Source organism: Coturnix japonica, chromosome 26 (genome assembly GCF_001577835.2).
Source record: "Coturnix japonica isolate 7356 chromosome 26, Coturnix japonica 2.1, whole genome shotgun sequence".
In the NCBI taxonomy this organism is placed as follows: domain Eukaryota; kingdom Metazoa; phylum Chordata; class Aves; order Galliformes; family Phasianidae; genus Coturnix; species Coturnix japonica.
In genome coordinates, this window is record NC_029541.1 from 1,288,297 (window position 1) to 1,308,089 (window position 19,793).

Here is a 19,793-nt window from a genome sequence, read left to right on the forward strand (position 1 = left end):
GCCCCAGGTCCCTTTCCTCCAGCCCTATAGCCAACTCCTTCCACCTCCATGCAGGAAGGAGACCCCACAGCTGCCCTGCTACCCCTCTACAGTCATCAGGCAGGATCAGTTGGACTGAATAATTTAATTCCCCGTCAAAAAAGGGACTGAGAGAAATAAAGCTCTCCTTAGAGCAAAATCCAACCGCTGTGGTGACCCATCACAGCCCTGGTCAGGTGCCTGCAGTCCAGATATCGATGCTCTGGATGATGAGCCATTCACTTTGGCTCTGGGTCACCCGGATCCTCACGCAGTCCACAGGGTTGGGTGCTTCCTTCTCCAGCCCCCTCCGCTCTAAGTTCCCTTTCTCAAAGGAGCCCACAGTGGTGTACACAGAGCAGTCCCGGCCATCAGCCCGCCGTCCCCGGCCCAGCTCCAGAACCCCTGCACGCAGGAAGTCCCCACGGCGCTCATTGGATCCTGTCTGCACCCGGACACGGCTGACACGGGCTGGTTGGTGGAAGACAACGGAGAAGATGCTGCCAACTGTTGGGTTTTTGCCCCAGAAATACCCCGTTGCTGTGCTGTAAGCCTTAGAGGGCTCATAGTTCTCAAAGACAAGCATGCTGGTGAACACGGCTGCTGGTGGGTTGTCTGGAAGGTCCATGGCATCAGCTTGGAACTCATCATCCTCCAGACGGTTGATGGTACCTTGGAAGGAGGAGTAGAGGCCCATGTGCTGGAAGAGGGAGGGCTTGAAGCGGATCACGTCTTTCTGGGTGAGCAGGAGGCGGAAGTGGTCCAGCAGCCAGTCACAGGGCATCTCCTGGTAGAAGAGGAGGAGGAAGTGAGCCAAGCGAGGCAGGTCACTGGAGCGGTAGAGCTTACCGATGTAGCCCAGCTTGGAGAACTCAAGGGTGGCCCAGTTGGAGCCTTCCTGGGAGGCTACAGCTTTGCGGATAGCAGTGAAGAAGGACTTGGCAGACAACACGTCATCCTCAATCATCAAGTAGTAAGAGGAGAGGTTGGCAGCAAAGGTGACAAGGAAGGCGTAATCCACATTCTGCTTGGACCTGAACTTCACTCGCGCCTCTGGGTCGTTGTAGTTTCTCTTGAGGCCTTCCAGAGTTGGGTAAAACTCACGGGGAGCATGGATAAGCACGAGCCGGCCCAGGAGGATGTGGTGAGCAAACCTGTTGCTGATGTCAGCAGCCACCTGGGCGTTCCATCTGGGGTCTGCATCGGCCAGGTGCACCACCACCACCATCTCCTGCAGCTCCTCCTCTGATGACTGCTTGAAGAGGGACTGCAGAGTCTCTGGGAGGTAATAACCACGTGGTCGTCGCACTGATGACAGCCCCACCGCCAAGAACTCTGCCATGCAAAGGAAAGGCATTTACAGGCTGAGTACTGATGCACCACAGTGATATTCTCCCATAAGGAAGGGGTCTCCAAAAAGCTCTCCCCATTGCCAACCTGCTCAGTTAATGCTACTTATGGCCCCACATCCAAAGTCAGAAGATCCACCTCCCCACTGGGAAAGCAGGAAAACCACCCCCGTGCAGATGGATCTCGTCCAGAGAACTGGGAAATCCCAAATGGCTGTGGGCACCACACACCCCAACTGGACAGAGCAGAGAAGGATGGTTAGGGGGGAAGAGCAAAAGTGACAGTGATGAGGAGGTCAACAATGGGTGAGAGATGCAGCTTCCAGAGCCCAGCCCAAAACAGGGCCCTGGAGGCACTCACTTTTGTGGGATGATGGGAAACCAGCAAGGAGGTGGTAGGAGATGTTGTTGAGTATGGAGAGGTTGTCCGTGTCCTGGAGGTTGTGCAGGGCTCCTTGCTTCAAGATCGTGTCTAAAGGTAGATCCCTAAAGTCCACCTGGATGGCAACCAAAGCTGGACTGGTCAGAACATGAGGTCTTGAACATATGTAAGCCAAGGGAGGGGGGGCATTTCCATTCCCAGCTCCTGGACTGGAGGAGCCCAAAGGGAAGGGCTTCCTTCCCTTCTGCAGAGCTGGAGTTTGGGGATGATATGGGGCAAAGGAGGCAGAACCAGAAATTGGGGTCCCAGCAGGGCAGAAAGAGAGAAGAGCTGGGGCATGGGACCTACATGGGGTAGGGAGGTGGGGACTCCCCCAGCACAGGACTCACCTCCTGGGGATCCTGCTGCTGCCAGCTGTCCCTGCGCAGGAGGAAGAGGAGGAGGAGAACAAGGAGGAAGGAGGCTACAAACACAGCCGTGAGGGAGCGCTTCAGGGAGCACCGCATAGCACCAGGTGACCTGCTGAGAGCCCTGCAGGAGAGAGAGATGCATCAGAGCACAGCACAGCCCAGGATAAAGCTCCTTCCCTATGCTGGGACAGTAGGAGGACAGCAAGGTGGCACTGGGATGCACACAGGAGTTCTCAAACAGGGGGCACCACGCAGCCCAGCTGGGAGAAACCCACCAGGCACAAGAACCCACAGTGCTCTTCCAACACTGCAGCTCTATTCCCTGCTGCACCCCCCATCCTCCTCCTGCCCACACCCCGCAAGCAACACTCATGGCATTGCTGACCCCAGCAGCTGCCAACAGCCTGGCACAGCCACGTCCCTCACTTGGGGGGAACCAGAAAGCCTTGAAGTCACCTTCACAGAGATATTGGTGCCCTTGAGATATTTCTCCTTGCAGCAGAGGTGTGGCACAAGGCTCAAAGGCTGCTGAGTTTACCTGGGGTTTTTCCATTATTAATGCAACTAGATCTGCCCTAGAAGAGGAAAAGCAGAGTGCAGGTGAGCAGCCAGCCCTGCAGGGCAGCTCCAGCACGTGCATCCCAACTCACTCCGTGTTCAGCCAAAGGCATCTATGATCCACATGTGGAGACACAGCACAGTGAGAACTGAGAGCTGCCCAGGACTACTAAATACATCAACTGCTGGGGAAAGCTAAGCCTCATTCAGCACCGATGGGGAAATACAAGCAGAAAGCTGACTGTTTTAAGAAGAAAATCCATTTTCTGGTTGGCATTAACACCTTAATGTTGCTATCCTGGCTGAGCTGACCTCACGTTCATCACTCAGATAAACAATCAAATCAGATGGAGCTGCTCTGAGCTCGCCCTTTGTCCTGGGTGTGATGGATCACATCTGCTCCAGCCAGGCTTGTAGGAGCTCTTCAGAGTGGTTTCTGATATCCATGAAGGGTGCTTCTTATGCCCCGTTCTCTTGAGCTTGGTCCTTGGGAGCTTGGGTTTCTTAGCTGATCTCAGCTGCATCACATTACTGGGGATAACTTCATTTCCCCTCCACCTGGGAGAATTAACACAACTCGTCCTGGTCAGGGAGAACAGAGCAGAGCAGTTGCTTCCCTCCAGCTTGAGCCAAGTGGGTGTCAGGGTAGGAGACTCATAGGAAATGCTGCAGTGGCTGAAATCCAGTCACCATTTCTTCAAAGCAATGGGTTCTAAAAGCCACTTGAAATCTCCTCCCAGGCCCAGGTCAGTGCTCACCACTTCCCACATTCCCAGCCTCACCTTCCCCCATGGCATGGGGAAGCTCAGCCTCACGGTAAGCTGGCAATGCTGGTGCTCAGCTCCCAGCTCTGCACTGGGCAGCTCGTGGTGGTAACGTGGATGGCCAGAGGGATCCCTGGCTGCCAGCATGGAGAACACATGCTCCTGAGCATGGAGTTGTGTTGGGGAGCCAGCTGCCAGGAGCCCAACATGCTGTTCCCTCCTATTTGGAGCCTCCTGGCCAAGTGGGCTCAGTCCCACAGCAAAGGGGAAGGAGAATGAGGAAATGCTACAGCCTTGTTGCTGCAGGGGCTGCCTGCAGCGCTGGGAGTGGAGCAGCTGGGGCTCAGGCTGCAGAGCGGACACAGAGGTGGTTTAACACAGCTGGAGCAGAGGAAATGAGAAATCAGGGCAGCACTGTGCCCTGGGGTGAGCAATCCCAACTGCTCAGGGCTGCCAGGCAGCCAAGCCCTGCTCCGCACACCATGCATCTCCCAGCACAAAGCTCGTCCCATAAAGAAGAAGGAGGGGAAAAAGCACATTTCTCCACCCGGGACCTAAAACCAAAGCTTTAGGTCAATGCAGCTCAGAGGGCTCTCCATGGGCAAGGTGATAGGGACACGACTCTGATCCAAGCCCCGCAGCTCCAGCCCCCTGCTCTCACCCCCAGGCTCCCCACACACCCTTCCCTGTGCAGCCCAAGGGTGAAGGCTTGCACACAGTGCTCCATCCCACCCAGGCAGCACAGACTTACAGGTGCGTGGGGCAGCTGTGGGCTCGTGGGGTGCTGGGCCCTGGCAGCGTCCCTGCTGGGCTCCCGATATCTGGCTCTCAAAGCCCCACCCCGGCCTCACCTGCCTCCTGCAGAGGAGGAGCGTCTGCAGGCAGGGTAAGCCAGCAGCTGGGAATGGGCTCCTTTGGCCTTCCCAAGGATGGGGATTCCCATAGGAGGACCCTTAGGGCTCTCACACCATAAACTGCTTTGCAGACCTGCTCACAGGTGGCAGTGATGGGGGATCATGCTGAGTGCAAGGTCAGGAGCACAGGACACAGAGCTGTGCTGCTTTTCTGGTCCTGTTAGTGGCCGGGAGCCACACGGCTGCTGAGCTGCAGCCAAATCTTGGCCAGGCAGAGCTGGTGGCACCTGGATCCCCATATCCCACATTTTCATGCCTGCCCAAAGCGTGGGGCAGCACAAGGTACAGCCCTGGTACACATGGCCCATTTCTGAACCATGAAGAAGTCCTTGCCCTCCCCACCTGCCCTATTCAGCCAAAGCACATTCCTATTCCACTTACACTGCCGCGGTGCTCCTTACCTTCAGCCAGGCTCTGCTTCTCAGCCCAGGGCTGCTCAGCCACGAGGTGCAGGACGCGGCTCAGCTCTCCTCTCTGCAGCCCCGTCATGGTACAGGAAGGAACCGGGGCTCAGTGCTTCCTGCCCCGCAGGAGGAAGTGGGGAACGGGGCCTGGGTTTGCATGGGGAGTGCTGTAGGGGTGGCTGTCTGACAGCCCTTCCCAGTCCAACCCTATCCCTGTGCTTGATGATATTACAGACTAGGAACAAGTTCTTCTATGAAAGAGCAGTGATGCATTGGCACAGCTGCTCAGGGAGGTGGGGTCACCATCCCCAGATGTGCTCAGAGCCTCTAAGATATGGCAGTGAGGGATGTGGGCAGTAGGCACAGCGGGGTTGGACTTGGGGTTCTCAGAGGTCTTTATCCAAACACAACGATGCCATGAAGCCCAAAGGCTGCTTAGGCTCAATGTGCAACATCCAAACACAAGAGCCTGCAGCCCGGCTTTATCCTCACTGCACTTTGGACTGTGGGACACCACTGTGGAGAGCCAGGCCAGGCCTGAGGGGAGCCAGCAGCCCCACCATGGATCCCAGCACACAGCACAGCGATGCAGCTGCAGGCTCAGCCTCTCTGAGCCCTGTGGGGAAACATGAGAGGTGTTCAGGATCAACTTACAGCCCTGCATTATTCAGGTCCTGAGTGGAACAAAGCGGAGGTGAAAGAGGGCCTCACACACCGGGGCTGTGGATGTGGTGTTCCCAACCTGGCCATGGGAGTGCTTACAGCCATGCCTGCAGGATGGAGTGTCAGTCCCGTGCTGTTTGGAGATGCTTGCAAACAAAAGAATCATAATAGTTTAAATATAACGAAAAAAATCAAAGCTGTTCTTATCTGTCTCCCTGTTGACAAAGGCTGGAGTGGGAGAGGCAGCTCCCTCGGTTAGGGATCTGTCAGTATTTCAATCTCCAACCCTCACAACACAAACAGCAGGAAGCCCCCCCTATTCCAACCTATTTCCTGCAGTAACCTGCAGCCACACAGAGTCCTGTGCTGCTGGAAGCCTCTGCTGGACAAAGTCCACCGCCACCACCAGGGGCTTGTCACCAAGGCCACCATGCGGTCTGATACTCACACACTGCCCTCATGCTGCTCACTGCCGCAAAGACTAGACGATCCCCTTAACCCAGCAGCCCTTACAGAGCCCAACACCAGACAGCACATCATATCACACACTGCAGGCAGCCCTATCAGCACACACTCCCCTATCACAGGTCCCAGCTCTGCAGTTGGTTACAGGACTTCTCTTGCACCTCTCTCTGACGTCACTTCACAACCTGATGTCAACTTCAGTGTACTTGGTCAGCAGCACTAAGATCAGGAATTGAGTCCGGAGTTTTCCAAAACGTGTTTGAAATCAGCATCACAGAGTCTAACACAGATCCAGGTTTGGGTTTAGATGCCCTTGGTGGTGATTTACATGGCAGTGGAGACGCATACAAGAAACTCCTGCCAGGCAGCTACATGGAGACTGTGGGGTATTTGCTTATTAAATTAAACTCTCCCTCCTCCCAGTTAAATCTGTTTTCAAAAGCTCTGCCCAACAGGGCAGCTGGCCAGCAGAAAGGAAGTACTTAAATACTCCTTGAGACCAGAACAGATGTTATAACTCAGAACAGGGTTAGATACTAACCTCAAGTTGCTCACCTGCACTCCAGCACATCCTCTGCCTGCTGCAGCTGTCACAGCAGTGAGGTGAAACCTGCTGGATTTCCTGCTCACTTTGTTCCGGATGCAGCAGACTGCATTGCCATCACACCCACCCAGCCCTGAGCTGCTGCAGTTGAAGGAGTTTAGGACATTGCATTTAATATCTGAACAGTCTGGATTCTGTCTGATCCTGGTGAAGCCTGGAGTTGGACTGGATGAGGTTTGTGGGTCCCTTCCCACTCGGGGTTGCTCTGTGACTCTGACAAATAATCCAGAGCCACAGCACCAGCTGAGTTCTGGGGCTGCTTCTTCCTCACAACAGTTATTTTGCCTGTTAAGAGATACATCGCCGCCTGCTCCAGGGCTTTCCAATGCCCACAGGTCAACGTTGCTCCATGGCCTTAACAAAAAGCCCAGACCTGAGTCCTTCAGAGCAGCTTTAGTTTGCAACCTGCATCACCTCTCCCTGTTTGTCTTCTCTGAAAAACCTTCTGCTTTTAGAAGTCTAAGTCTTCTTTTCAAAGGAGAACATCACTGTGAGAACTTGGAGTATCTTTGCATTCAAAAACTTTGCCTTACAAATCCTCTTTGAAATAACTCCTTTGATTATTTATGCCTTAGAAAACAAACAACAGCATCTGTTGGACTGTGAATCAGCATTACTGTAACACTGCTGCTTTGCTTACTGCTCCTCAGACACTGAAATATCACACTGCATTTGAATGCAATCATGTGCCAATAAAAGATCAACAACAAAAAACCACCAGGGACTTCATTTGTGAATTGCTTCTGGTCACATCCAAACTGGAAAGCAAAAGCATTTCTTCCTGAAGAACAGAAAACACGACCACTTCCATTAGCACCAAAAGGATTTTAAATGAACAGTTCCAGGGAGCTCCTTTCAAATCATAAAAGGTGAATTTTACATAAAATTGTTTACAAATAAGTTTCTGCTTTACACTCAGCTCTGCTCAACACTGACCAGAAGTTATATATACATACACACTAGGCTCAGTAGCTTCAATCACTCTCTCAAGGAGGCTGTTGGGTTTATTGAAGAAAAAAAAAAATAGGATTTCTTGGTTCCTGGGTCTTTCCTTCAGCCTGTCAGACGGGTCACTGCTGTGGGCGCAGGGAGTTCTAAGCTTTTGGGGAGAAGGGATATTGAGGGTGCCACCAATCCAGCAGCCGGACGCTATGCACAGGGTCCAGCACCACCTGCACTCCTTGGTCAAGGCGTGGCTTCTTGCCATTGTGAACAGGGGCGTCCTGGAAGACCAGACGCACGCGATGATGCCTCATATCTGTGCTCACATTGATGGTGAACTGCAAAAGAGAGACATGGAAGTGCTGGGAGGAGGCAGACATGCAGGAACATGCATCTGTTTCCAGGTAACTGCGATTGCAGACTGATTGCTGACACTGGGTACCGAAGTCACTTCTTTATGTGCTGCAACAGTTACACTCCAAACCAATTCCCTGTGGCTGGAGGCCCTGGTCACACCTGAAAGAACCTCTCAGACTTAGAAGGACTGACACATGTACTGTCACAGGTACTAGCACACCTGCTCTGCTACTTCCTAACACAACACATCCGTTTGGAGCTGAATTTGTGGGGGTTAATTCAAAAGCTGCTGTTCTTCCCAGTGGTCAGGGACTGAAGACAGAGCGCAGAACTTTGGTCATATATGTTTTACTCAGAATTTGCTGCCCTCAGGCAAGAAGAGATTCCATTTTCCTGCATCCCACCTCCTGGTCACCATTGGGGTATTGACTATTCTGCTCCCAGCTGCTGCACACACACAGGCTCAGCTTCTTACAGAAGCTCTACAACAAACCACATCTCCTGCATCGAATACAGGAGAGCTGAGAGTTCTGAGGAAGCTTAACTGAGGAGATTGTTAGCAAATCCTGTAATAATTAGCACTGAGATTTCCACAGCTGGCTGACTGATGGAGCAGTACGATACACACAACACGGAAGAGCTTCCCCTCCCCTTTCAGAATCTGCACATGCAAAGATCATGTAGTAGATATCTCAAACACTTACCAAGGTGAACGTCATGCCCATGACTATTGGCACAAATATGAAGTTAAAGGTGGTGATCTGCAGCAGACAGCAATCCTGGTCGGGGTTCGTGTGGACTTCTTCATACTGAATAGGTGGCTGAAGACTTTTGGAACATTTGCTCTTAAATCTGGGAGACTTGAATAAAAGAGAGACAGTTAGCCAAGCAGGAATCTATGATGAGTTTGGTTTCTTCAGACCAGGGCTGCCCAGCAGGTTCACAGAGCATTCCCACACACCTCGGCAGTGCTACATTATTGACAGTAACAATCTTTAGGACTACTTCATTAGATAGGAATGCTGCAGAATTCCCAAGCCTTAAACAGCCTAAGAACCACTGATGGAGGCTTTCCATTAGCAGGCATTCCTTCACTTCTTGTGGGAATCTTTCCAGTGTGAAGCAAACAGTTTCAGACGTGGATTTACCTTTTGACTATTCAGTCTGTTTTCTGGTGATAGTCAGAAGCCATGATCCAAAGATTACATTATTTGGGGTGAAAAAACAATCCACACCTTACAGTGGAGCAATGGGGGAAAGAAATACCAAATATAAAAAGCACAAGATTCTCAACATGTTGGTAATACAGACTGAAAACTGAGAGCATTTTCAGGACGTGTTTTAGGTTTTATCAAAGGATTCAGAGTTTCCATTTAACATCTGAACTCATAAAACCGTTTCCACTTTCCTTTTCATCACATAGAATAATCATTACTTCTCCAAAAAAGCCACAGCCATTCTGGTTCTTCTTCCACTGCTGCTGAGCTTCCATACCTGCTTTTTGAACTTGAAGTTGAATTCCCACATTGCTTCTTGTCTGTTCCCTTCGATCTTTTTGCACCAGAAAAGCAGACACTGAGGTGGAAAAAAAGAAACGCAACTATGAAACCTGTGGAGGAATCGCTTGAAATAAGTTACAGTTGCTGAGACTTCCCATTGCAAACACAATTACAGAGCAGTTAGGAGCCATTTATTCACATTAATTATTACCAAAGAACACACCCAGCAGTTCAGTCTCCAGTCTCAAGCAGACCATGCAAAAGGATGATGCAACTTAAGCCAATGATGTACTGAAGAGAAATCTCTCTGAACAATCCATCCCTTCCATAAGGCAGAGGTGAGTGGTACAGGTTCACCTGTTTCCCTCACCCACTGAGAGCCCCCAATATATGACAAGCCAAACAAGACTAAGCAAAGGAACAACTTTGAATAAGGATCAAGGAGAGAATCCAAAGGGAAATGCCAAGAATGATGTATGACCTTTGAGGTGACAGATGAAAAAGGTCTGAAGCTGCTTCAGAGTCAAAAGAAGGTCCTGGCATCACTAGGCATTGCCTGTTGTACTGCAGAGCACAAAAACACTACCAAGTTAGCACAGTTTAACCAACCTACTGCTCGTATTTCAGAAGGAAATGAAAGAAGGGCCTCCCTGCAGCAGAGGTAAGCAGCACCATGCTCCAATTTAATCCAGTTATCATGGTATGGTCACAGGACCTATCCCAGCACACAGCACCAGTTCTACAGGAGTCTCGGCAGAACTCCTAAACTAAAACGAGGAGGGGAATTTCACTGCCTGCCAACAGACAAAAGCAACTATCCTTCAACAGCCACAAAGAGAACCTGGTAAGTCAACCCACACACCACGGTTTCCACAGCACAGATGCCAGCCCACCACTGCTGGTCTTATTGCACACCAAGAAAGCCTGACCGGGTCACACTGGAAAGCTCACACCTTATTTAATCCAGCATAGTGGAACCCTAAATGAATCAAAGCCAGGGCAATCATCTACCATGGGACCTCTGTAATTAGAGACTAGAAGTGAAGCAGGACCCCTGCCTCAACTCTGAGTCACATCCATAAGCAGGAGTCATTAAGAACCCTTACCTCCACAGTCTTCATGAGGTGACCAACACAGCTATGAGCAGTCAAGCTCAGAAACACATACCAAGTAACCTCCACATGGGAGGAGAGGAGGCAGCCCTCACATTTTGCCAATAGAAACATTCTCCAGATCTTTCTTATCTCAGAATTTAACTCCACCATCAGCGCTATTTCTAGTTCACCTGCACAGACAGCCTGGTCTAGCAACTTGTTTGGTCACGGCAAGTAGTGAAGCACAAAATGGTCAGTACCTCCTAAGGGGCAGAGGATGTTGTCCACGGGTCAGCCGTCCTGCCCTTCAGACGCGCCGTACGGCCTGCTGCTCCACCAAAAATTATGGGGGATGTCTTTAAAGGGCAAACACTTCTGCTGACACCATAACAGCTCCAGTGTCCCACACAAGCTAGGCTAGGGAAAGAAAAAAGGAAATTAAAGAGGAAAAGCTAGATTTGATAACATGGAGGACTGGGGTCTCCTCTTGCCACATGCAGCTTATGTTAAGAATCAGCCATCATTTTCAATGACCCATAAAGGTATAAACAAAGCCCATGAAAGCAAGAACATGGGGAGGAAATGTCAGACCCTCCTCCATCCCCACTGTGCTTTAGCATTTCAGTGCACAGTAACACACACAGAGCTCACTGTCTTGCAGTGCAGTAGTACAGCAAGACCAGGTTTATAATGGCTCTTTAGTGCTCCAGGGGTTAGCTCAGATCTCTGCTGTTCTAAGCAAAGCCTTGTTGCCATTTAATTTCCTTTTTTGAGACCCAAACAGTGAAAGAACCACCTTCAAACTGTAGTGCAGTAGAAGCACTAGCAGTGGGCACCAAAGCCGTTATGATGTCAATATGAACGCTCCCGAAATCCTGCCAGTATCATCTCATACAGCCACACTACGTATCTGAGCAGCAGGCAAGCCCGTAAAGAAGTGAGATTGAAGGGCTAAGGGGGCATTTCCTAGAACTGTTCTGCTGTTTAGTTTAAGAAAGATGACACCTGAACAGGGAAAATAAGAGAATAAACAGCTCTGGATGCAGGCTTCTGACTCAGATTTCTGACACAGAATTAAGTGCCTTATTCCTGCTCTGCAGCACCACCTGCTTGTGTTACTGCACGATGCTCCCTAAGCACTACAATGTTTTTGTCCAGGGAGAGGACGGAATAAAGAAGCAATGCTGCACACAGATAGATGGGTTGCTCTGCTTTGCATGGAAAATTAAAGTCAAACTGTTGACAAAGCCACTGCAGTTTGTCTTCAAAAAGCCCATTCAATAAGCTTTTTGATTTGGAGGATAGAGAATTCACATTGCTGCTTAAGCTGTTCACAAGGTACCAGCCAGTCGTGAGGTAAAACCAAACAAGAAACACAAGTATTTCCAAGTTAAAGATCAATCATTAGTGATTAGAGAGGATACACAAGTGTCCCAAGCTGCAAGATGAAGGGAAGCTGCCTGCCCACACCAGTGACAAACCTCACACAGCCCAACACAACTGCAACCCCAGTCCTAAAGCAGTCGTTCACTCTGCACATTTGCCATGCTCACATCACTACCTTCCCCTGCTCAGAAACCAAAGATGAAGCATGAACTACAGGAATGGAGTATAAAATGATTCCCTTTCAGTGGCTGTCAAGTGTTGCTTCTGATCTCTTCAGATGCCTGCTATGGAGAAAAAGTGTATTCTGGCAGACAGCATCTGAATAAAGCAGAGAATATAAAAACTGTCCCTCCTGCAACGTCCTTTCAGCACCACACTTGCAACAGAGGAGGGATGAGCTTCAAATATCCCTAACAGTTCTCATATTCAGTGAAGCAAGTGCCTTTCTGCTGATTATAAAGCTGGTGAAGTAGGACTAAAGCAACTAGAAGAGTAACTAAAATCCTCTGCAGGAGCAACTACACAGAGACAGATAACCACCACACTACTAAAAGCTACCAGTCCAAGCTAGTTCTCACTTCAGCCTTCACAAAGAAGTTTGGACTTAGCTATTTTTCAAGGTTCCTTCCAACCTCAGCTCTGCTGTGATTCTAAACACCACCTATTTTTTCTTCTAGAAAGAGAAAATAGCAAAAGAGCACCTCAGACATCCCACTTACTCTGGAATTTTTTAAAGTGCTGGGTGTACTGTCTGGAATAGCTGGGTTCCTGGAGACTCGAGATGCAAAAGGCTCATACATGTGGTACAGCGACCGGATGACGCACGCACGGAGACAGTGCAGCTTCTCCATGGACTCGGGCCGCAATCGGAGGGGCAGGTATGCATCCAAACTGTAGTGCCTGAAAAGCCAATGACAAACCCAACTCAAACTAAAGAGTCAGAACGGCAGAGACATGCAGGAGAGAGAGGGAGATGATCAGTGCTGATGATCAATCAGCAAACAGCTGATTGATCCCATTGTCAACTCTGAGTCCATGAGGGTTTTTGTACTGCCTCCAACACACACAGGCACACAATGCTACAGCTCCCCACTAATTCCCTTGCAGACAGTTGGATATATAAAGGTCTACAGGTGCATTCAAGTTCCCCAGGACCCACTTTAGCTGAGCTTGACTGTGTGCTTTCAAATGCCTGAGCAGCCTGGATGCCTGGGCTTGAGAGTTACTCTGATCAGAAAAAACAAGCCAAGGAAGCACTTGCTAGGGAACTTCACACTAAAAAAACACTGACAAGGATGCCCGTAGTTGTGGTTTGCTCTATACTTACACTTGTATATACCTTATCACTTATAAGGACATCAAAGATTATCTATTTCCAACCCCCTTGCCAGCCACTAGATCAGACTGCCCAGCCTGGCCTCCAGGGATGGAACATCCACAGCCCACCCCATCTCTGGGCAGCCCACCCCAGCATATCACCACCCTCCAAGTGAAGAATTTCTTCCTAACATCCAACTTACACCTCCCCTCTTTCAGTTTCAATCATTCCCCCTTGTCATATCACTATCTAACTGAATAAAAAACTGGATTTCCCTCCTGCTTGTAAGCACTTTATAAGTACTGGAAGATAACAATGACATCTCCCCAGAGCCTTCTCTTCTCTAAGGGAGAAAACATTCTGTCCTGAAGGAAAGTTCAAGTGAGATGAGCAAGGACAGAAGGATTTATTTTGGATGTTGACACTTACTGCTCTTCTTTTACTTCATTTAAAACTTATTTCTGCCACTGAGAGAGCTCCTAAATGCACTGGTTTCTTTAATGCCATCCTAAGTACAGGAAGGTGACTATGATGAAAGCTTGAGGCAGGGCCAGGTCTCTGTCAGTGGTGACTGCCTGTCTTTAAGGTAATGCACTGACTTTACTGTAAGTGCTTTCTGAACATTTTACAGTTGTGAACGGGAGTTTATAGGCTCCAGCAAGCAGAAAGTGCACAAGGCTTTGAGATCTTACAGAAACATGGGAACATGCCACAGACAGATCCCTTTCTGCAGCCAAAGCAGGTGCAATATACTACAGTTCCTCCTCAAATGAGGCCCACACCATAATTTCAACAACTAAATATTAAGCTCCCCAAACCATAGGGAAATATTCTCTTATTTACAGCTCTACAGAAAGCCATTCATTGCCAAAGCCTCTCAGAATAGTTAAGACATTCTCTACAGTCTCACCTTCTATACAGTCTGGTCCAGAAGGCAGCAGTGCAAGTAACAGTCCAGGCTTTCTTGCAAATCAAAGAGAACCTGACAATGTCTTCAGGGCGAATGTAGGAAGCCAACAGCAACCAGATATCAATGGGGTATTCTTCTCCACCATCACCATCAGGATTTTCTAAATGCAACCAAGGTACATTAGCGTAATAAAGAACTTCTTCACCAAATCACACCTAGAGGTATATGTTATAATGCTGTTAGCACGGGGTGAGTAACTGGAACATGGATGTAAACGCAGTCATGTAAACAAGTCTGAGACAATTTCACTGCAACCACTACACATTCCCTTTGCTGGACACATGCCATCATTTATCACTGCTGCACAGGTTGCACAAGTGTGCAAAGTGGCAGATATAAAGAATAACTTGGGCTGAAAGGGGCTTCAAGGAAGCTCACTGCTGCCAAGGGAAGTTCTGGATGCAATTACTTAACTACAGATTTACATGCCCACAATGGACTGTGACCCCAGAGCAGTGCTGTGCATACACAGCCTTGGATATCAGTATGTTGTTAATACTGATAGCAATTTGTATGAAGTTAAACTTTTCTTAAGCACAAGGAACTAACTTAAAATTCATTCTTAACCGGAAGGTAATTGGTTATTAGAAAGTCCTGCAGGCTTCCACAGTGCAGTAGTTTAGTTTGCTGATTAGACTGTGCTGTATACAGCTTTGCATACTGCTACATAAAGTACAACTGCTGAAGGATACAGCAATGGAATTAATTCACTGTGATGGCAGTAAGGCCAATATACCCAGCTGCTGGAAAAACAAACAAAAAGCACCACTTAAATCCATCTGTAGAAAGCCACAAACTTGGAACCAACTTTAAGATAGAGCCTGGATTCTGCCAATAAACACATCGTGGGCATCAATGTCTGTTTGCTTTTGTTGGTTTGCTTTTTCCTAAAGCAAACCCTGCTTTCACCTGCCTGCTTTCAAGAAAGAACTGTAACACACATCCCATGGCAAAGTTTCTCTTCTCAAAAGCAGCATTAATTTTCCAAGGTTGAGAGAAGACTGCTGGAAGCAGCAAACTCTTTGGCTTTGATTTCATACCCAAAGCTCTGCCTTAGTGAAAAGACAATATCTCTGACTGAGTCACAGCAGTTCTTTGGTCAAATGGGGCAAAGTGATTTAACCTTTTGCATTATTATGTCTTATATTTTTAACTACAAATTACAAATGCCCTGAAGAGCTGCAGGTTTAGCCTACAAACAGCAGTCATTAACTGAAGAAACCCACACCCAGCACCCAGGAGAAGCTGGTGAACATACCTTTGTGTCTTTTGCTCTTCTTTTTTCTAGATGCAGTTCGCCCACCGATACTTTCCTTTGTATCCATTTCATCACTGCTGTCACAAGATTCTCCTGACACGGAGAGAACTTCTTCAGAAGGAACGCAAGAAGCTTCCAAACCACAGAGGGATTTTACTAGAATGACAAGCAATGACACGATAAGTCTGCCAGTAGATAGACAGAAAAAGATGATTCAAGCTTAAGAGATACATCAGGGGAACCAGAGCTACTGCTATGAAGCAACATAACTGCATTAAAGTCTCCTAGTGACGTATGTAAATCCTAGGCCCTGGGATTACCTTGTCAGAGCAAGATTAGCACAGGTGAGTGAATTAGAAACAATTATTGTACCGTTTTAAGGAGGGGAAGGTGAGGATGATCCCCCTGGTTTCCCCGAAGCTGTTTATAACTTTGAATAAAACAACATGCTTCTTGTGCAGCACCAACTGGTTGCCCTGCATACCACAGCATCCCTGTATGACCACTATTCAGTCTCCATAAAGCCAGCACCTATGCTCTAATTGTTCTGAGAACACAGTGAAGTACACTTCCTTCTCAGCAGGACAAAGAGATCCTGTGGCTGAAGACAAGTAATCCATCAGCAATAGAACTCAGAGCCAAGTACACAGGCTCCACTTAACCCAGAATTTAGTGAACGACCTAATGAGCAACAGCCAAGTGAAGACAGTATTTCTTTTGCTGCCTCTGGGGAGATGTTTAAACGCATCACTGTTAGGAAACATTTTACTGTAAACTGAGGACTCACTGGGGCAGAAAAAGTCACGTGTGAGGCAGTAGCACAAGTCTTACAAATGAAAGCTGCAGTCCTGCTGAGCAAGGCACAGAGGAAGCAGCATGACAACAGCATTATAAATGCTTTGCAAATAGTCTAAAATCTGGGGCCACATATATTCCAGAAAGTTGAATTTCAACCTAATTTGCTTGGATGAAGAAAAGCGCCTCTATCAAGAGGCACCTGGCTACCCCAAAGGAGGTCTGTGCTGCTCACACTTCTCCAGTCCAGCAAAGTAAACCCCTGGAAGGTTTTATATATTGCAGATGCAGCCAGTAGAGCCATCAGAGAGCAAGAAGTGGCAGAAAAAAATAATAATCATTAAGTACTGATTATAAATAAACCTAGGGGAGAGATTTTCCTCATTTCTCAACCACAGAGCAAGGTTGTGAAATGGTAACATAGCAGATGGAAAGGAAGTCTTGAGACAGAGCTTGAGCAGTTTAGGAAGAGGGACTGCATCACTTGGTTTCTGGACATGTCAGAGAACTGCAGTGCTTTGCCAAATGAGCTCTTCCATGTTTTGCACAATTTACTTTGTAAGCTGTATGCATTTGTGGCAGTGATATCCCTCACTCTGTAACAGCACTGACCTCTCTACATACAACCTTATTTTGCAAAACCAAATAGAAGCAGATGGCAATACATGACAGCTATGACATCAAATACAGCCAAGCAAGAGATGATAACTGATCAAGACATGGGGAGGGGTTCAGAAAAAGGCAATCACATTCTAGGAAGGAAAGCTCAACAAAACGATTGAGCTGACAACACAAGGCTGTTCACACTGAGTCACAGTGCATTGTAATGTTGCCAGAGAGATTCCACCCCATTCATCTCACAGCAGTCATCCCCACCTTGTCCCTGGGGGTTAGGAAGGGATAGATAAAAGCTCAGGAAAATTCCACCTGGTACTTTGCTCCCCTCCCTGACTCCTGACAGCCACGGGCAGGGCAATGTTTGAGAACCAGAAAGACAGGAGGTGAGTGAGGCCAAAGTTCTCCAGGCAGAGGCTATCTTCTTCCTGCTGCTTGTTGTCAAGGTGCACCACGGTCATGACCAGGACAGATAAGGCTGTAAGGAAAGCCTGGGGCTGATAAGGATAGAGCCTGAGGATTAGTTCATCAGGAGGGTGAAACCCCAATGATTCTGCAGGGAATTCCTGTAAACTACAGGAACCATCTGAGCAGTGAAAAGGTGAACCAGCAACAGGATGCCAGATTTTAGGAGAGGGGTTAAACTGCACAGGGCAGGTGATGCAAGAACTCAGAGCAGGGGGCAAGAAGGGAAACACGATACAGTTTGCTATGAAGCTGAAGTGCGGCAGTGGGAGGCGTTGCCTCAAATGTATAAGACTGCACAGGAAACAAAACAGGGAGAGGAACAGCCTCCTATAGAGTGGAAGGTGCCCTGATCTGAAAAGCTTGAGTAGTGACTAGAAAGGAGAATTTAGTGGCATCACCATCCTGGTCAACTTCACAGTGCAAAGAGTACCTCCTCTTTACAGCAGTCACCGACTACATAGTAACATCCACCTCCAACCAATTCCACATGTCAAACCAACTGCATTTAGGAGTCAAATCCCAAATATTAACAGCTCTTGAGTAAAGAGGGTGAGTTAGTCCAGAATGTTCCCATTAAACTCAGCAGATGAAAACCAAGGAGGAAGTAAAGAACAAAGCACTGCAATAGCTGTTCAGGAAACTACTTGCTTATACAGCTTACAACAAAACAAGAGCAACACTCAAAAGACCTCAGTGCAGCCTGCAGCACAATTTACCAGAGCTAACACTATTCCATTATCCTCATTTCAAATACATTTATCCAGCAGTAAAATAACCTCCAGTTTTGTACGAGGTAATATAGTAATAAAGACTCTCGTTCTGTGGGTTATCATTGTTGGGTGGTTTGTTTTTTTGCTTCAAACAGGAGATAACACTCTATATTAAAAAAGGAAACACTTCTATTTAAGGCACCAGGAAAGACTCAGCAATTCTTGCTGGACTCGCAGCTGGTACCCTGCAAAAATCCTGTCTAAGATCTGAATAACCCCACAGAGAAATGTAGATCCATTTTCAGGCATTAAACCAAACAGTTCTACAGGCCACGGGGATAAAGAGGAGCCCCTCAGCACAGAGGATGGAGGGATGGGGGGCAGCTTTCATGCATGCTGGCTGGCAGGGCAGGCTCCTTGTGTGCTGTGCTCACCTTCCTGCTGCACTGCATTGGCCACAGCTTTCTTCACCCGTCCAGATTTCACAACAGCCGGGTCTGAGTTGGCATAATCTGCCACCGTCACTGCAGGAGAGAGGGTGTCAAGGGATTACGGATTACAAACAGAGAGAGAAGGCCTAACAGCTATGATCCCTTCTCAAGGCGAACACTGCATGGGGACAGAGCTGAGGAGACAGCACATAGAAAAGCAGCAAGCCTGCAACCCTACAGAACCCGTTTGCAACCCACAAACACCCATCGCCTTCCAGCACAGGCAGCTCTTTCCATGCCCAACCCACACCAAGACCCTCACAGCACCCAACACACCCAATACACCCAACACACCCAATACACCCAACACACCCAATACACCCAACACACCCAATACAACCAACACGCCCAACCCGAGGCTTCCCGCCGCTCCCCAGGCCTCACTGCCCCCAACCCACATCCCGGACCCCTCCCACCTCAGCACCCCCTCAGCTCCCAGGCCAGGCCGCAGGGCCTACTAGGCCCATCCCATCTCAAAGCCTCGCTCCCGCTCCATCCCGTCCCATCTCAGGGCCTTGTCTCACCCCGTTCGGAGCACACATCGTCGGCACGGAACTTGAGGCGCTTCCTGGCGCCCCGTTTGGGCATGGCGGCGGTTTCGGGGCGGCCTCTCGGGGCCATGTCCGGCCCGTCCCGCCCGGGGGGCCGCCGCGGCGCCGCGGGGACAGCGCCACCTCTTTGCAAAAAATCTCGCGAGAGTGTGACGTCATATCTATGCGCCGCGCCCTTGCGTCATGGCGCCGGTAATAGGGGTGTGTGGGGTATGAGGCGCTCCCGGTAACACGGGCCTATGGAGTAACCGGCCCTATTAACCAGTCCGTTGTGCTCACAGCACCTATACCCGGCCCTATCCACCTCCTGCAGGTCTGGTAACGTGTACGAGCTGCCACTAGGCTCCTTTTCCTATTTCCTTTAGGGCTATGCTGAGTTGTCAGCACTTAGCGATCCCACCTCCTGGTTAAGGGGCCATAAAGGTGCTGTGGTGAGATCCCTATTGGGGGTTCCCATTGGGTATCATTGAATGGACGTGAGCAGTGAGCAGGGGGGGCTGCACCTGCATTGACATGGCTGTGCTGCATTATAGGCTTGGGGGAAGGGCACAGGGTCAGTCCCAGCACCATTCAATAAGACACTGTGCAGCCCTCAGTGCATTTCTGCCTCTCAGAGTCCCTTAAAATACAATATATCAGCAAAGAACATGGCAAGAAGAAAAGCTTTGACTGCTCTGGACAAGGAAAGTCAACCCTTGACTTATAGTCAAGGGACTAAAAGTCAAGTCAGTGCTGTTTCTGATTGTATTCGTCTAGAATCACAGAATTATCAAGGTTGGAAAAGACCTAGAAGATCATCTAGTCCAAC

General features: G+C 48.9%; 2 protein-coding genes across 11 annotated transcripts; both read right to left on the minus strand.

The window, feature by feature from the left end:
- Positions 1–105: 105 nt before the first annotated feature.
- Positions 106–7,006, minus strand: LOC107324722 (alpha-1,6-mannosyl-glycoprotein 4-beta-N-acetylglucosaminyltransferase). 10 transcript variants are annotated; one of them, XM_015885002.1, is made up of 5 exons: positions 4,233–7,006; positions 3,001–3,275; positions 2,139–2,280; positions 1,729–1,864; positions 106–1,353 (listed from the first exon to the last, which is right to left on the minus strand). In XM_015885002.1, exons 3-5 carry the CDS (start codon positions 2,253–2,255, stop codon positions 212–214), a joined length of 1,395 nt encoding a protein of 464 aa, XP_015740488.1. In that variant the 5' UTR covers positions 2,256–2,280; positions 3,001–3,275; positions 4,233–7,006; the 3' UTR covers positions 106–211. The 10 variants fall into 10 exon arrangements, with proteins under 10 accessions (XP_015740488.1, XP_015740484.1, XP_032305155.1 ...); XM_015884998.1 differs by having other exon boundaries at positions 2,616–3,275; XM_032449264.1 differs by lacking the exon at positions 1,729–1,864 and having other exon boundaries at positions 2,139–3,275; positions 4,233–5,608; positions 6,483–7,006.
- Positions 7,007–7,500: 494 nt separating this feature from the next.
- Positions 7,501–19,125, minus strand: TMEM183A (transmembrane protein 183A). Its single transcript, XM_015885008.2, has 8 exons — positions 18,959–19,125; positions 18,378–18,467; positions 15,356–15,511; positions 14,038–14,197; positions 12,529–12,709; positions 9,325–9,405; positions 8,535–8,690; positions 7,501–7,811 (listed from the first exon to the last, which is right to left on the minus strand). Exons 1-8 carry the CDS (start codon positions 19,053–19,055, stop codon positions 7,626–7,628), a joined length of 1,107 nt encoding a protein of 368 aa, XP_015740494.1. The 5' UTR covers positions 19,056–19,125; the 3' UTR covers positions 7,501–7,625.
- Positions 19,126–19,793: the final 668 nt, after the last annotated feature.

Excerpts from the sequence above, each read along its gene's own strand:
- LOC107324722 (XM_032449264.1), bottom strand. The coding sequence starts at position 2,799 with ATGCACGTGCTGGAGCTGCCCTGCAGGGCTGGCTGCTCACCTGCACTC. Across the intron at positions 1,354-2,138 it reads AGCAGCAGGATCCCCAGGAG|AGTTCTTGGCGGTGGGGCTG; the intron begins GTGAGTCCTGTG and ends TTTGCATGGCAG.
- TMEM183A (XM_015885008.2), bottom strand. The coding sequence starts at position 19,055 with ATGGCCCCGAGAGGCCGCCCCGAAACCGCCGCCATGCCCAAACGGGGC. Across the intron at positions 15,512-18,377 it reads CAATGCAGTGCAGCAGGAAG|TAAAATCCCTCTGTGGTTTG; the intron begins GTGAGCACAGCA and ends TTGTCATTCTAG. Across the intron at positions 7,812-8,534 it reads TGGGCATGACGTTCACCTTG|TTCACCATCAATGTGAGCAC; the intron begins GTAAGTGTTTGA and ends TCTCTTTTGCAG.